The 16,541-nt window shown below is 42.7% G+C and overlaps 1 protein-coding gene across 2 annotated transcripts in view; it reads right to left on the bottom strand.

Annotated features, from left to right (window-relative positions):
• Positions 1 to 15,562, bottom strand: part of LOC108425438 (CUB and sushi domain-containing protein 1) — a 664,112-nt gene extending 648,550 nt beyond the window's left edge. For both annotated transcript variants that reach the window (XM_017694090.2, XM_017694091.2), the window contains exon 1: positions 15,486 to 15,562. In XM_017694090.2, the coding sequence (XP_017549579.2) occupies positions 15,486 to 15,552 (67 nt within the window). In that variant the 5' untranslated portion in view covers positions 15,553 to 15,562. The remainder of the gene's footprint in view (positions 1 to 15,485) is intronic.
• Positions 15,563 to 16,541: the final 979 nt, after the last annotated feature.

Below are 16,541 nucleotides of genomic sequence, written 5' to 3'. Positions count from 1 at the left end.
GTTATACAGAGCCCTGACAGTGACATCTTATCTTAATAAAAATAATGCAAGGTCACAGCTTACTAAGGCATGGGAACAAGATAATGAAGTTACTTAGTACTTAGTAAGGGCTGAGAATAAGATAACATTGAGGCCATGACTTAGTGAGATAATCAACTTACTGTATTAAAGCATGGGAATGAGACAATCAGGATGTGGCCATAAGTCAGTAAGGCTTGGGAACAAGACAGTGAAGTCAGAATCACAAGAATGAGATAATTACCCCTTAATATCCCAGGCTTATTATTCAGTGACTACAGAGATTTCAATGCAAACTGGCTGTGCTACTTTTAAATTATAGAAGTATTCAATAATACTTTGGGCCTGCTGGTGGGCTCTGGCCATGTAAAGGGTTAAGTAGTGATCACAACTTAGTGGGAACAAGATAATTAAGTTACTTAGTAAGGCCTGAGAATAAGTTAATAACATTGAGGACTTGGCGTGAAATAATCAAGACATGGACCGAATTTATTACGGGATAAGAATGAGATAATCAAGATGTGCTATAACTTAGTAAGGCATGGAAACAAGATAGTTCAGTCGGAGTCACGAGAGTGAGATAATTGCCCCTTGAAATGCCAGGCTTCTACATACTAATGCTTAATATTTAGTAACTACAGGGATTTCAGTGCAAACTGGCTGAGCTATTCTTATGAGATGAGATGGATGAGTAGTGGCCACAACTTATTAAGGCATGGCAACAAGATTAATAAGATAAAGAGATAAAGATAACTTGTGGCTGGGACTTAATAAGGCCTGGAAATGAAATAATTATAATGTGACCATGCCTTAGAATGAGATAATCAAGTGACAGCCACAAGAATGAGATAACTGAATAGTGTCCATGACTTAGTAAGGCATGGGAACAAGACAGTTAATTTGTAGCCACAAGAATGAGATCGTTAAGTAGTGACCACAACTAACTAAGGCATGGGACCAAGATAATGAAGTTGTGGCTGGGATTTAATAAGACCTGGAAATGACATAATTACATAGTGGCCATGACTTAGTGAAGCATCAGAATGAGATAACCAAGTCACAGTCATGAGAATGAGATAACTGAGTAGCGTCCATGACTTGGTAAGGTGTGGGAACAAGCTAGTCATGACTATTATATATTTGCAAACTAAATGGCAAACTAAGTAATGCCTTAATAAGGTGGACACAACTTAGGAAGGCATATATACAGGGGTAGGACAATGAAACTGAAACACCTGGTTTTAGACCACAATAATTTATTAGTATGGTGTAGGGCCTCCTTTTGCGGCCAATACAGCATCAATTCATCTTGGGAATGACATATACAAGTCCTGCACAGTGGTCAGAGGGATTTTAAGCCATTCTTCTTGCAGGACAGTGGCCAGGTCACTACGTGATGCTGGAGGAGGAAAACGTTTCCTGACCCGCTCCTCCAAAACACCCCAAAGTGGCTCAATAATATTTAGATCTGGTGACTGTGCAGGCCATGGGAGATGTTCAACTTCACTTTCATGTTCATCAAACCAATCTTTCACCAGTCTTGCTGTGTGTATTGGTGCATTGTCTTCCTGTTACACGGCACCGCTTTCAGGATACAATGTTTGAACCATTGGATGCACATGGTGCTCATAAATGGTTCGGTAGTCCTCGGCAGTGACGCGCCCATCTAGCACAAGTATTGGGCCAAGGGAATGCCATGACATGGCAGCCCAAACCATCACTGATCCACCCCCATGCTTCACTCTGGGCATGCAACAGTCTGGGTGGTACGCTTCTTGGGGGCTTCTCCACACTGTAACTCTCCCAGATGTGGGGAAAACAGTAAAGGTGGACTCATCAGAGAACAATACATGTTTCACATTGTCCACAGCCCAAGATTTGCGCTCCTTGCACCATTGAAACCGACGTTTGGCATTGGCACGAGTGACCAAAGGTTTGGCTATAGCAGCATGACGTGTATATTGACCCTGTGGAGCTCCCGACGGACAGTTTTGGTGGAAACAGGAGAGTTGAGGTGCACATTTAATTCTGCCGTGATTTGGGCAGCTGTGGTTTTATGTTTTTTGGATACAATCCCGGTTAGCACCCGAACATCCCTTTCAGACAGCTTCCTCTTGCGTCCACAGTTAATCCTGTTGGATGTGGTTCGTCCTTCTTGGTGGTATGCTGACATTACCCTGGATACTGTGGCTCTTGATACATCACAAAGACTTCCTGTCTTGGTCACAGATCCGCCAGCAAGACGTGCACCAACAATTTGTCCTCTTTTGAACTCTGGTATGTCACCCATAATGTTGTGTGCATTGCAATATTTTGAGCAAAACTGTGCTCTTACCCTGCTAATTGAACCTTCACACTCTGCTCTTACTGGTGCAATGTGCAATTAATGAAGATTGGCCACCAGGCTGGTTGTCAAAATTGGCTCCTCCCACGCCATGCGCTTCTTTGCTTTGGTGTCCCAGTCCTGTCCATGTGCGTTTGTTTTGGCCCCGATTGTGTTCACCTGTCCCTCATTGTTCCATGTATTTAAGCCCTGGGTTTGCCCCTTGTGTTTGCCAGTCTTTGTATGATTGTACCCGTCTCTGTTGAATGTGCTTGTCTGTGTTGTATTCTGCCGTCTATCATGTCTCACCCTCGTTCTATCCGTGTTGGCTCTTTGACCTTGGACCGCTTTGACTATGACCCTGGATTTGCCCATAATAAATCTCGCTTATCTCAGCATGTGCGTCCGCCTCCTCGCTTCCCCTTACACTGGTCCAATTTAGCCATGAAACCTCCCACACTAAAATGACAGGTGTTTCAGTTTCATTGTCCAACCCCTGTATATATATATATATATATATATATATATATATATATATATATATATATATATATAATGCTGTCGTAACAAAATCCTGCATCTCCAAAAAGGAAAAAGCATAGACCACCTTCAAAGTAAGTTAATGAAACCGGACTTTTTTTCCAAGCAATTTTGTGACAGTTATATTGGTCGATTCATCATGAAATCTGCACACAATGTAAAAAGTATACATATACATATATAAGGATTGAATCCATTAACATTTATCAGTAATATATTATATAACCATAATAACATCAAATTTCCAGATACAGTCCAAATTAAAAGCTTAGTTATTCCATTGCACCAGAAGGGTCACTATGAATCTGAAAAACATCCTTTTAATAAATGTTTCCACAGTATATTGCATTGGCTTTTAAAACAAGCATATGAAACAATAACTCCAAATAGCTAACAAAGGCCCTTGTTGCTAATTGTTCCAAAATTGGTTCATACAGACCATCATGAATCACCTTCTTTGTTTACTTTCCACTTTTCATATTTTTTAATTACTTGCTGAGTATCTCATTTATATTTGGTATTGTATGTGCAATACCATGTGATCTGAATCGCCTATATGTGGAAGTCTTGCTCATTTATGATTTATACTTTTATAATTTATTTATAACGTTTATTAACATGTTCTCTGGTATGAACTGCTGTAAACCTAATGCATTTTATATTACTCCATGTGTCAGAGTATCAGGTTGCAATTGTGCCCAAAGTTTGGTATCTAATATAGAGCACCATATTGTTGCTCTAATATTGGAGACGAATAAAATATAAGGACAAAGACAACTGTTTGTGCATACGTGTGTAATATGTATGCAAACAGTGTTGAGCTGATTCTGTGATGTTGAAAAAATGTCACATCATTTGGAGACACTGAGATGGGATAAGGATGTGTAATTATCTCTGAAGACATCACACGGGTATTTTAATTTGGCGTGTCTCACGTTTGTCAGTCACAGAGACTCTGCTGGGCTAGATGGAAGTTGTTCCCTCTCTCTCTCTCTCTCTCTCTCTCTCTCTCATTCTCTCTCTGCCACTAACTCACCTATTCTCTCTTGCCCGCATGGTCTGAGTTCAAGTGTCTGCGCAGGGCTGACCGATCCATCTGAAAAGATCATTGGAATCCAGAACTGCAGAGAGCTGCAGTCTTGGACAATAGGATGAAATACGCCATCCATTGTACACATAGCAAAGATACACTGAGAGTAATTGATGCTGTAGATCTGAAGGCAGAGAGACTCAAGGGAAAAGCTTCAGGAAACTCTTATATAACACTTCAAGTAAATGCCAGCAAACTGATCAAAATTCTCAAAAGGGCAAAAGATACCCAAAAATAGGAGCTAGCAACAGCCTGCCATCTGACATTTACCTTTTTGGGGTGAATTTAGTGGACAATTGCATTGTGTGTTGTTCCAAAGCTGTTGTAGATGCATTTGCTGTCAGATGTGTTTGCTAAGTATGTTTAAACCTCTGTAGTTCTGTGGGGTTCAGCCTAAGAAGCTTGTCAAGGCCTTGCAGCTGCAGATTTTGCTCCTGTTGGGGTAGAGCAAGCCTTGCTGGTGACATCCCTCTTAGTAAAAGTAACACGTTGCCCTGCCTCAGTAAGGTGGGTATTAATAAGATAAATTGTAGCCACAAGAATAAGATAATTAAGTTGTAGCCATGACTTAGTTTGCAATTCAGGTTGCAGTTATAGGGGTTGGACAATGAAACTGAAACACCTGTCATTTTAGTGTGGGAGGTTTCATGGCTAAATTGGACCAGCCTGGTGGCCAATCTTCATTAATTGCACATTGCACCAGTAAGAGCAGAGTGTGAAGGTTCAATTAGCAGGGTAAGAGCACAGTTTTGCTTAAAATATTGCAATGCACACAACATTATGGGTGACATACCAGAGTTCAAAAGAAGACAAATTGTTGGTGCATGTCTTGCTGGCGCATCTGTGACCAAGACAGGAAGTCTTTGTGATGTATCAAGAGCCAGGGTATCCAGGGTAATGTCAGCATACCACCAAGAAGGACGAACCACATCCAACAGGATTAACTGTGGACGCAAGAGGAAGCTGTCTGAAAGGGATGTTCGGGTGCTAACCGGGATTGCATCCAAAAAAACATAAAACCACGGCTGCCCAAATCACGGCAGAATTAAATGTGCACCTCAACTCTCCTGTTTCCACCAAAACTGTCCGTCGGGAGCTCCACAGGATCAATATACACGTCGTGCTGCTATAGCCAAACCTTTGGTCACTCGTGCCAATGGTAAACGTCAGTTTCAATGGTGCAAGGAGCGCAAATCTTGGGCTGTGGACAATGTGAAACATGTATTGTTCTCTGATGAGTCCACCTTTACTGTTTTCCCCACATCTGGGAGAGTTACAGTGTGGAGAAGCCCCCAAGAAGCGTACCACCCAGACTGTTGCATGCCCAGAGTGAAGGATGGGGGTGGATCAGTGATGGCTTGGGCTGCGTCACGTAGTGACCTGGCCACTGTCCTGCAAGAAGAATGGCTTAAAATCCCTCTGACCTCTGTGCAGGACTTGTATATGTCATTCCCAAGACGAATTGATGCTGTATTGGCTGCAAAAGGAGGCCCTACACCATACTAATAAATTATTGTGGTCTAAAACCAGGTGTTTCAGTTTCATTGTCCAACCCCTGTATATATATATATATATATATATATATATATATATATATATATATATATATATATATATATATATATCATGTCATGATATCTGCCAAGTAAATAATAGTCACAGTTACTACATATATATATATATATATATATATATATATATATATATATGAATATATATATAAACCTTGTTGCCTTTGACAGTTTTATTTAAAATTTTAAAAAGACAGAAAAGATATTAAGCTGCAATTATATGTATATTTCATTGTTCACTGCATTGTGAATTGAGCCTGACAATTAAAACTTGTTTAAAAATAAATAAATCCCAGTCTAACTTCAGACTTGTTGCTAAGACACCATTGAAGACAGCAGTGAGTAATGTTTGTTTATTTAAACCCCAGCTGTTTCCCTTTTAGTGGCTACTTTTGAACACATATTTTTGTAGCTGCATACAATGAACACAACAAAATTTATTTCAAGACAACTTAAATACATTTTTGTAATGCAGTTAATTGTCAGTTTGATGAATGATGAAAGGCCTAGCCCTAAAACATATTCCAAAACCTGTTTGTGTTTGGATCATGACGCCTTATCTGCAGTAAAGAGGAACTTCTTGGCATTTCTTGAAGACCACCGTGCCAAAACTCACTGCACTGCATCAAACATAATGCTGCTTCTGTTTCCAAGCACTGGCTAGCTGCCTACATAACCTCCAGCTCCGACTGAAATGATAATAGCGATATAGATATTTGTACTTACTGCAGAAACAGCAGCACCAAAAACTTACACAATAGTCTAAATTTGGAGTGCTGATACTCCTTGTACATTTCAATAGCACCAGTTGAACTCATTCAGAGGAAATCTCAGTTAGTGACATGAGCTCAAGGTGAACAGTAGAAGCTTCCTGCTGGCTCCCCCTTCTATACTGCCAATAGTGATCAGTTGTAACATCAAGGCCATCGCTTTTCAGGAAGAATTCACGTTTCAATAGCCATTAGTCCTGTTTCTGTGTTGTCATTTGAAGAAGCTGTCTGTGTGAGCACCATGAGCTTTTCTAGGCCTGCATTCAAAACAGATGTGAGCAGGAAACACAAACCATTTGGTGAAATGAATTATTTCTCTGTGTTTGGGTGCAAGAAGCATTAAAGTTGCTCTGCTCTCACGAAGACGGTATCATCTTCACATGAAATCCCATCTACAATCTGCTACAGCACATGTATCTGAATGACAAATACGCAGCAAAAAAAAAAAAGCAATTTGGACCCTTTTTCTCCTTTTCAACGCATGCATAGTCTGCATAGTCCCAGCTCACTGGTTCAAAAATGAATGTTTGTTCTGTCAGAAATTCCTTGGCCCTGTGATACAGCCTATAAAGTCATCATTTTCTCCCAAAGCAGACTGCTTCAGTAGTGCGCAGCTAGCCTATGGCTCCAGCACTCTACTCTATAATTTTTCCCTCATGTTTTTAGTCAGAGCTGATGGCATTTCTAAATAAAATTAACTAATTTTTCAAACTCTTCCAGCCCTCCAGCTACTGGATATTGTGGGAGTGTTTGGGGAAATGCCGTGACGAGAGAGAGGAAGATTCAAAAGCTCTCCTCCCACTCAATTAGCCAATATTGAACTAGATATTCAAGTTAGTTTCACATTTTGTTGCTGCGTTGATGGACCAGCAAACCAGCACTTCAGATCAGCGTCACGGGATCATCACGCAGTCACACCACAGCTAGTGTGAACTTGAACTGTGCATCTAACTGGCATGGTTGAAATATTAATTGGTTCATGAATGAGTAGTTAATTGGGTATGTAATTCAGAACACAGGCACATTTAATTCCTTGTTTTGAGGGAATTGCTGTAATAGTTATAGTCAGCCAGGGCACTTGTTTGTTGTGATGCATTTTATAACCATGTTCTGTGAATGCACAAGACATATCATCACTGTCTTAAGAGCAGTGGGCAGCCCAATCCGCAGCGCCCGGGGAGCAGTTGGGGGTTAGGTGTCTTGCTCAAGGACACCTCAGTCATGTGCTGTCGGATCTGGGGATCGAACCGGCGACCTTCCGGTCATGAGGCTGGTTCCCTAACCTCCAGCCCATGACTGCATCAATGCAATGCAGCAACTTTTAAATAATCTACATAAGTTTGGAGCAGTCTGACTGGATCCATTCATCATGAAACTTTCATGCAATGTCAAAGGTAGCTGTAATGGTGTAAAAATAAATGAATACATAAAAAACAGTGTGATGCTATGCGTAACCTATACCAGGGGTGTCAACCTCAACCACTAAAGTGGTCATATTAAAAAATCTCAACAAATCTGTGGGCCAGAAAAAAAGTATTTATTTCATTTTTAATTAATGCTGTGCTATGAGTGCTATGACCTGAACTGGCCACTGTTTACTCAAAATATGCAAAAACTTCAGCAGTAAAATACAAACAATTGTAGTAGACCTTGAAATATTACATGGGCACTTCAAATATTCTGACTTTAAATGGAAGTAGGTCTTCTAAAGTTACTTACATATTTGCCTGAACTAGACACTTGGCATCCTTTCTTTGCCACAAATTCAATAACACTCAGGTTCAATTTCCCAGCTGCTCAGCTGACATTAGGTGCTTATACTGGTTGAACTAAAGCTGAAATTAATTTAGTATGTTTGGTGATATGACTGGTGTAGAATTGCATAGAGCTGTGTAGAACTGAGGTGTAATACGCTGTTCAATGATCCAATACACTGTTGTTAGTGCACATGTTACATTGCAGTGTATGCTGGGGCCTGTAGCGCAGTGCATTGTGAAATGGGAACGGAAAACTTAAATATCTTGCTGATCTGGCCCGCGGGCCTTGTGTTTTATACATTGGCTCTACACTTTCATACATAGAAGTAGAGACCTGTCATTAGGTCTGTATGATATCGCTGCCCTTCATTCATTTGCAATTCATCCATCCATCCATCCATTTTCCATCCATTCCATTTTCTCCACCAGGGTTGCAGGGGGATGCTGGAGCCTATCCCAGCAGTCTTCGGGCGGAAGGCAGGATACACCCTGGACAGGTCACCAGTCCAACAGACATTCACTCACACCCTCACACCTAGGGGCAATTTAGCATGTCCAATTGGCCTGAGTGCATGTCTTTGGACTGCGGGAGGAAACCCACACAGACACGGGGAGAACATGCAAACTCCACACAGAGAGGACCCTGGCCGCCCGGCCGGGGAATCGAACCCAGGCCCTCCTCGCTGTGAGGCGACAGCGCTACCCACCACGCCACCGTGCTGCCCCATTTGCACTTCATTCATTTAAAAAAAAACAATAGGATGTGACATATAACTTTGTTCATTCTATATCCCATGTGTCAAACAAAAGGCCTGCAGGCCAAATCAGGTCCACAGCACAATCCTATCCTGAGTCATGATGCAAGTTAGACATTATGATGTTCCGGACCTCTGCTTGAGGATATTTTCTTTGACTGGACCTTACTGAATTGTAATTAAAGACCTCTGCTATAGAGAAACCTGCTTTTAATGGAAGAACTACTTTTGCACATGAGATGGGCAAGAAGATTTTTTTAAAGAGTGTAAAGATTCTTTACCACTTTACCACCAAGCCAAGAACCATTTAGGAACCCTTACTTTAAGGTGTGTGGCTATCAACAGTAACAACCATAGCAACATGTATAAACTCGCCATGCTGATTCACCAGATGCAGTGAGCGTGGGGGAGTTGTTGCCTCCACAAAGCTGCTACAAAGTGCAACATTTTTGCTTTCCTTTGCTTTCTCTATAATCAGTCTCACTACAGGCCATTGTAAAGGTAAATTAAATGCAAAACAACGTGTCTATTAAGCACGGATTATCGTTATCTCAGCGTGAACACTGTCAAACTAAATGTTGTCAACAAAGGTGGCAGCTGAAAAATGCTGTCCTCAGTTTAGCCTTCAGCCATTCACTAGATTTTGGACTGGGACTGCTGTACTGAATTGCTGTTCTGTAAACTCTCAACTGAGCTACAAAATCTGAGGAAGACTGTATGGGCAAGCTGATGCTGTTGTCGACTGCAGAACTCACCTCTTCCCTTGCCATCCAGAACTCATGTCCACCTCTTCCCTTGCCATCCGTATGTCCAGACTCTTGATCTGTCAATAAGCACACCTGCACTACTGAGGTTGGGCTAGATGCCCAGTTTCACCATTTGTAAAGCTGCACTATGTAAGATTTTTTTAGAATTAAAAGAAGCAACATTACTGAGTCAGCAGAATAAAAACCAGCTAAAATAGTGTGTGTGTGCTGCGATTCACCCTGAAAAGGCATCAGATCTTGCAGATGTTTTTCAGGACACGTCATACGTCTTTGTGTATTAACGTCACATACACAGGCACTAAAAGGAGGTCAGACTGTTTAGGTCTCATATGACCATATGATTCTCATATAGAATCAGCATTTGATGAAGATAGGACGACAATAGTAGATATTTCACTCACATCCTCAAAAGATACATCCTTCACCGAGTTTTGACTGAGTTCTCTTTGAATTCTCTTTCAATCATCAGATTCTTCCGCTCGGGGAAGGGGTCCGAAGCACCACCCATGTTACAAAAATGTTCTTCCACATTTTGCATGCAATTACACATTTCCACCAGAGAGGGCTCCAAATCCTCAAACCTTACATAGTGTAGCTTTACAATAATTGACTATATAAACACCCTTCACTACGGCTTTCTTTGCGTTTTTCTGAAGAGCCTGATACTTTTCATTTTTGGACGCGTTTGATATTGAGTCCAGGTTTAGGTATCACTAAAGCGCTGCCAACATGTTTCTCTGCTCCAACGTACCTTCAGAATCAGGACCCTTTTGTATGAGGGGTGGGAAAGAAAGGCATGAAGGGAAAAGTTGAAACTGTGCAGTTAAATGGAACAATGGCCAGACTTAGAGCGCATATAAAGTGCCTCTTCAGAAAGAAAATCCTTGAAGTCTCCTGACTCAATATAATACAAGCACATTTTTCACATCTTTCCTTTTTCCCATGCTTTGGAACCACTTTTTCCCCCTCTTCACAAAATGCCTGACCAAATTTAGTCTCAAATCTATCAGCTTAGTGTCATCGGCTCCTTCGTCTGTGCCAGAACATCAGACATAATGAAAAAATAAACCGAAAAGCAACAAGAAACAAGAAACCTTGTTCAAATGAACCCAAAACGGTGCCAACCTGAGGCCTAATTAAAATGCATATTTTTCTGAATTGCAAGCCATTTAGACCTTCTCTTATTCTGCTGCTGATCTCCATAACCTTAAAATCACATTAATAGATGAAAAAAGCAACACCGTTTCTGCTGACTGGGGCTGCTTTGAAATGCAAATGCTTTAATCGGTTATATATGTATGAGAGAGTTCTCTACATGCGTATTTTAAATCGCCCATCCTGTCCGGAACCCAGACGCCTCAGAAGTGATGACCACACAAGAATCAGTGGATGAAAAGAGAAAGAAAAGCGATGAAAACAAAGAAATAAGGGAAGGTGAGGGAAGAGCTGTCACTGACTTAAAATAAAAGGTTCCTCTGCCACATCGGAGCCAGCTGTCCAGTAAATAATTGATGTTTTTGGCTCCTAACTTTGCATCTGCCAGACTAATCAACTTCATTCTAGTGATGTGGCATGTTTATACAGGATCAGCATTTTAATTATTTGACAGGCCTCTTTTTAGCTGCCTCACAACGTTGGCAAACATGCGGGTTTTTGCGTGTTGGTTTATGTATGTGGAGGCAGAACAGAAACGTAATAAATCTCATTCCTGCCTAAATCAATCAACTTCTGAATAATATCGCAGCTTTAAAATACTTTTAAAAGCTATATCAATGTTATGCGCATGAGAGAAATTAACTTTCATTAATCAACAAAGCGACATTTCAACTCAATTAGGCGGCTTGAGTCAACATGGGCCTTCGCGTTTTAATATACAGGGCCTTAAAATGCCTCTGCTCAATCTCTTGTCCCTCAAGACCCCGAATGTCACATTTGCATGTGGGGCTTGAGGTCAGATACATTCAGAATGTCTTGTAGTTTGGCAACAACTCAATGTCATCTAATTGTCACTGTGGATCTGCCTTGGGCCATCAACCAGACATCTCTTAGCGAGTGGGTAACATTGTTAAATTGTGCCTGCGCCCCTTTCATGCTCAAGAAGGTTGCATCAAACACTGTTGCTGACCACTGGCAGCGACAGTTTTTCAGTCTGGACAGTCTGAATGATTGTAAATACTGGCAGGAGCAAATATGTGCAGGGTAACATAAAGCTAGCATCAAGCTGCTTGAATGTAAATTGAGTGCTTATGTGCTACTCTTCTTTTTCACTCATGGTTGATGCGGAACCATGATTGAGAGAATGATGCTCATTTTATGCCTCAGCAATGGTCATCTTGGCATCATACAGGACTACTTTCACACAAACAGGGATGAAACACCTCACTGTGTATTTAAAAAAACATGTATCGCAATTGTTTCCAGTTTTTCTTTTTACACATGATTTGAACACAGCCGCTACCCTTTATGGTCTATGGAGACTTTTTTGTGAAATGAAATTTCTTTACATTAATTTACATTAAAAATTAAGAGCATTTTGCCCTCTCTTAGAGAGCTACCACTCTGGAGATACAGTACTTTTATTTATTTGGATATGTTCTTCAATAATCTTATGAAGCTTTCTCCTTCCCAGGTAAACTACTCCTGGCAAAAAGGGCACTCTGCAGTATAAAGTTTCTGTAAACAGAACCCTCCTTGGTTGTATCTAGAGCCATTTTAGACGGTTTAAAAACCATATATTACAGATTTTCCATCACAGAACCACTTAGACATTCTGGGGTTCTTTAATGACGGCAATGATTGTATACAGAACCACAAACATTCAAACTATTTGAATGCAAAAATTATTTTTGCAAGGTTAAATGGTTCTTCTCTATGATGAAAAACCTGGTCTAGTTGGGTTTTTTTTAAGTATTTTTTCATAAAATTGCACCAAAATTCTGCCATTGTTACAGATTATAAAACCACTTGTTTTGGTACTGATTAGATTTTTTTGGCAAAAACATGTGCAGTGCATTCTTTGGGTGTTCGCTGTTCTAAGTATAACCACTGCCTTTACTAAAGAACCCTTGAAGAAGCAATTGTAAGGCTGTATGGCCAAATTACTCTCCTCTCTGATAGAAAACCTGCCGTGTATGGCTCTTTAAAGAACATTACAAAAAACAGCGCCAGAAAAACACTCTTCTATAGTCATAGAATCATTTCTTTTGGTACTATATAAGAACTCTTTGATGCAAAGAGTGAACAATGCATTCAAGTAGGTCTTTGTGGCTATAAATATCCATTGACTTTACTAAAGAACTCTTTTTAAAAGCAAAATTACGACGATTTCTTTAGAATTCTGCATAATTTAACGGTTCAGATGTAAACAAAGTCCTTCAAAGGGGGTTGGTGTGAAATGCTCCATTCTAGAGAAACTTATAGAGTCTGAATGGTTCACAGTGGTGGTGATGGGAACTATATATATATATAGTTGCATATGCATAACTCATTGTTGGGATGTAAACAGGGCCATTTAGAGTGGTTTGGTATGTAATGGTATAGATTTCTTTACAGTGGTGGTGATAGGAAGTGGGGATCACCATAACTACAACACAAATATAGCCATTTTATTTACTATCCAGAACCACCAGTGAACCTACACGTCCTTTGAGTTTGTATATATATACACACACACGCTGCTGTTGGGACAAAACCTCGTATCTCCACTTTTGTCATTTTACTGATTTTCACATAATTTGAAAATGAATGAATTAACAACCATTTGTCACTGTGTATACACACTGTGAAATTAGACCTCTGCATTTAACCCATCCGTGCAGTGAAACACCCACATACATGCACACTAGTGAACACACACACCAGGGGGCAGTGAGCACACTTGCCCAGAGCAGTGGGCAGCCCTATCCACAGCGCCCGGGGAGCAATTGGGGGTTAGGTATCTTGCTCAAGGGCACTTCAGTCATGGACTGTCAGCTGAGGGAATCGAACCAGTGACCTTCCAGTCACAGGGCTGGTTCCCTAACCTCCAGCCCACGACTGCCCCTAAAGTAGAGAGTGGCTGACATACTTTACATAATTTTGGCTGAATAAAAATAGAATAAAAATGCTGAGCTAAGATGTTTTCAGTTGTTTCAAATAGAAAGACTAGGCCTTTACATTGCAGGTAAATTTCATGGTGAAGGGACTAAAAGAAACGGCCCAAAATGACTTGGAAAAAGTCTGTATCCATTGACTTCTGTTAAAAGCAAAGGTTTTTTCCTTCTCCTGTAAAGTTACAATTTTGGAGATACAAGGTTTTCTTCTGACAACAGCCACAGCCACACACACACACACACACACATATTTATATATGTGTGTGTGTGTGTGTGTGTGTGTGTGTGTGTGTGTGTGTGTGTGTGTGTGTGTGCGTATCCATTTTATTATACATATACACACACAAACTCAAAGGACATGTGTAGGTTCACTGGTGGTTCTGGATAGTAAATAAAATGGCTATATTTGTGTTGTAGTCACGGTGACCCCTGGTTCCTATCACCACCACTGTAAAGAAATCTATACTATTTAACTTCAAAGCACTCTAATGCCCCTCTTTACATCCCAGTTATGAACTACTGATTCTTTCTCCGGCTTGAGAAACAGCGGCCCGAGCATTCCTAACTCCTCTGGAGCAGCGCGAGGGGGACCACACAGCCAGCTCACTGACGGGTCAGCGAAGGTAAAAGGTGCTCGTTACATAAATAAATGAGACTGGCTGTGAGATGAATGGGGGTTAAAGAGGAGCCCCTCCCCCTCCAATCCCCTAACCCGCGGACGGGGAGCTGACCTGGGCACGTGGGCTCGTTTGGGGACGCATTCGAATCTACATCGAGCGTCCAGACGGCCGGTGAGCGCGTGCACGGAGCTAGAGCGCGTCAAACAGACCGGACGCGACGGACAGAGCCCTGGTCTGCCACCCTGGAGAGCTCAGATCCAACACACCCGACGCCCCTGAAGACCTTCATTAACTGAATCAGGTGTGTCTCCAAGGTTGGTCAGAGCAGCTGAAAAGCAAGTCAATCTGCTCGACCACGAAGCCCTCAGAGATCAGATATGGAGGCTTCCCACCCTGCTGCCTGCAACCCTCACCGTCATCATGGTCTCATACACACAGTGAGGTTAAATAAATCAGCGTCGTTGTGAAGGAGGCACCAGGCTGGCGAAGGCTCAGTCAACAAGTCGTGATGATTACTCAATGTCAAACAGACTAAGTTAATAGAAGGAGCTGGACGCCTGTTTGGGCCCTGCTGCGTTGGGCTTTATTGGCTCCCTGCGCTCTACAAAAGTTTATCCCACACTGTGTCTGTCCGTTAGGCTGGGCCTAACTTTGTTTCCCCAAATTCCCTCCCTCTCTAAACCAGAACCAAAAGCACTAAAATCCCCTTGGACGCGTTATCTTTCCATTCTTTTCCCATTTTGGCACGCCGGGCGCAGTCGTGGGCTCTTTCCACGCTACATTTAGCCATTTCGCCTTAATGACAAGCTCATGAGTCACCCATTCGGATTGAAGTTGGGAGGGGGGGGGATCCCCCCCACCACTTCTCAGCCTACGTTCAATATCAGACAGCAAGCCTAGCAGTTGCTCCTATCCGTTTGCGCCAGCTTCCAACAGGCGCAATCGCAACTTATACGCTGCAGCCGCAACAGCAAGTTGTTGTGAAGTCGCTCCACCACAAAAAAGCAATGAAGCATCCGCGCACAGCGTTTGCTCCTCTGGTGGGAATGGATGGGGGGGTAAGAGGAGGGTGTTGAGGGGGGCGCACACCTGACGAAGAAGTCCGCCGCTCTTCCAGGCCGACTGCGCTGACGCCAAAACAAAACCAACACCGCAGAAAGAGAGAAGCACTTTGGAAACTCACCGTTCGCTGCGGTGATCAGACCTGCGAAAAGCAGCAGGATGTGCTTGAATGTCCCCATGGCAGGCATGTCCGCTGTTATTCCACGCAGCATTGCCCCCCCTCCCCTCCTCCTCCACCTCCTCCTCCTCCTCCTCCCTCCCCAAACCAGCCCTCCTCGCTCTGTGCCGATTTCTTCTTCAGCGATCACAGTAAGGCATAGAGATCCAGCTTTGGTGAGGAGTCGTGGCGCAGCCCGTGGTGCAGGGGCTTGCCTGCGTTCGCGCTCATATCACCCAGGAGGAGCCGCAGAGGGAGCTGCTGAGACGGAGCGGAGCGCCGGAGCGGTGCGGTGACGGGAGCGGAATGGGCTGGAGAGAGCAGGGGGAGCCGAGGCAGTGCGCTGGACTCAACCATCGCGGTGCGATGCAGGGGAAAGAGAGAGAGAGAGAGAGAGAGAGAGAGAGAGAGAGAGAGAGAGAGAGAGAGAGAGAGAGAGAGAGAGAGAGAGAGAACGTATAGCAGCCCTCCCTCCTCTCAACGGCGCGCGCACTGCTGCTCCGCTCGCGCGTACCTGACCAAACGTCTACAGCAGGCTTTCAACATTAGCACTGTGAGCTGGCAACGATGAAAGGGGGGGGGGCAGAAAGAGATAAGAAGGTGGGCTGCGGGGACAGAAGAGAGACATAAGACGCGACTGTGATTGTGAAAAGGTGTAGAGATTGTTTTGGCCAGCTTTACATTCATTTTAGTTCAGTCTCATTTCTTTTCCCACAAGCAAAATCAAGCACGTACATTAGACGTGGTAGGAAAAGGACGCCTCCCACGCAGCAACACGAAACCTGTGTGCGTGCGTAACAGAGCGAGAGACACGCAAAAAGAGCCAGAGAGTGGGGTGGGGGGTGCGGGTAGAGCGAGGTTGTGCGTTCATGCGTCCCATTTGTGGTGTAGATTAACAACTGGCACGTCTCCATTCAGTGAAGTAATAACAAAATTATTAGTTATTATAATTATTATAACCCCCCCCCCCCCCACACACACACACACACACACACAACAGTTCACGCACCACACTGGAAG

The sequence above is a fragment of the Pygocentrus nattereri genome, chromosome 5 (assembly GCF_015220715.1).
Source record: "Pygocentrus nattereri isolate fPygNat1 chromosome 5, fPygNat1.pri, whole genome shotgun sequence".
Lineage (NCBI taxonomy): Eukaryota > Metazoa > Chordata > Actinopteri > Characiformes > Serrasalmidae > Pygocentrus > Pygocentrus nattereri.
The sequence above is the reverse complement of the archived record's forward strand: the minus strand, read 5'-3'. Positions and strand labels throughout refer to the sequence as shown.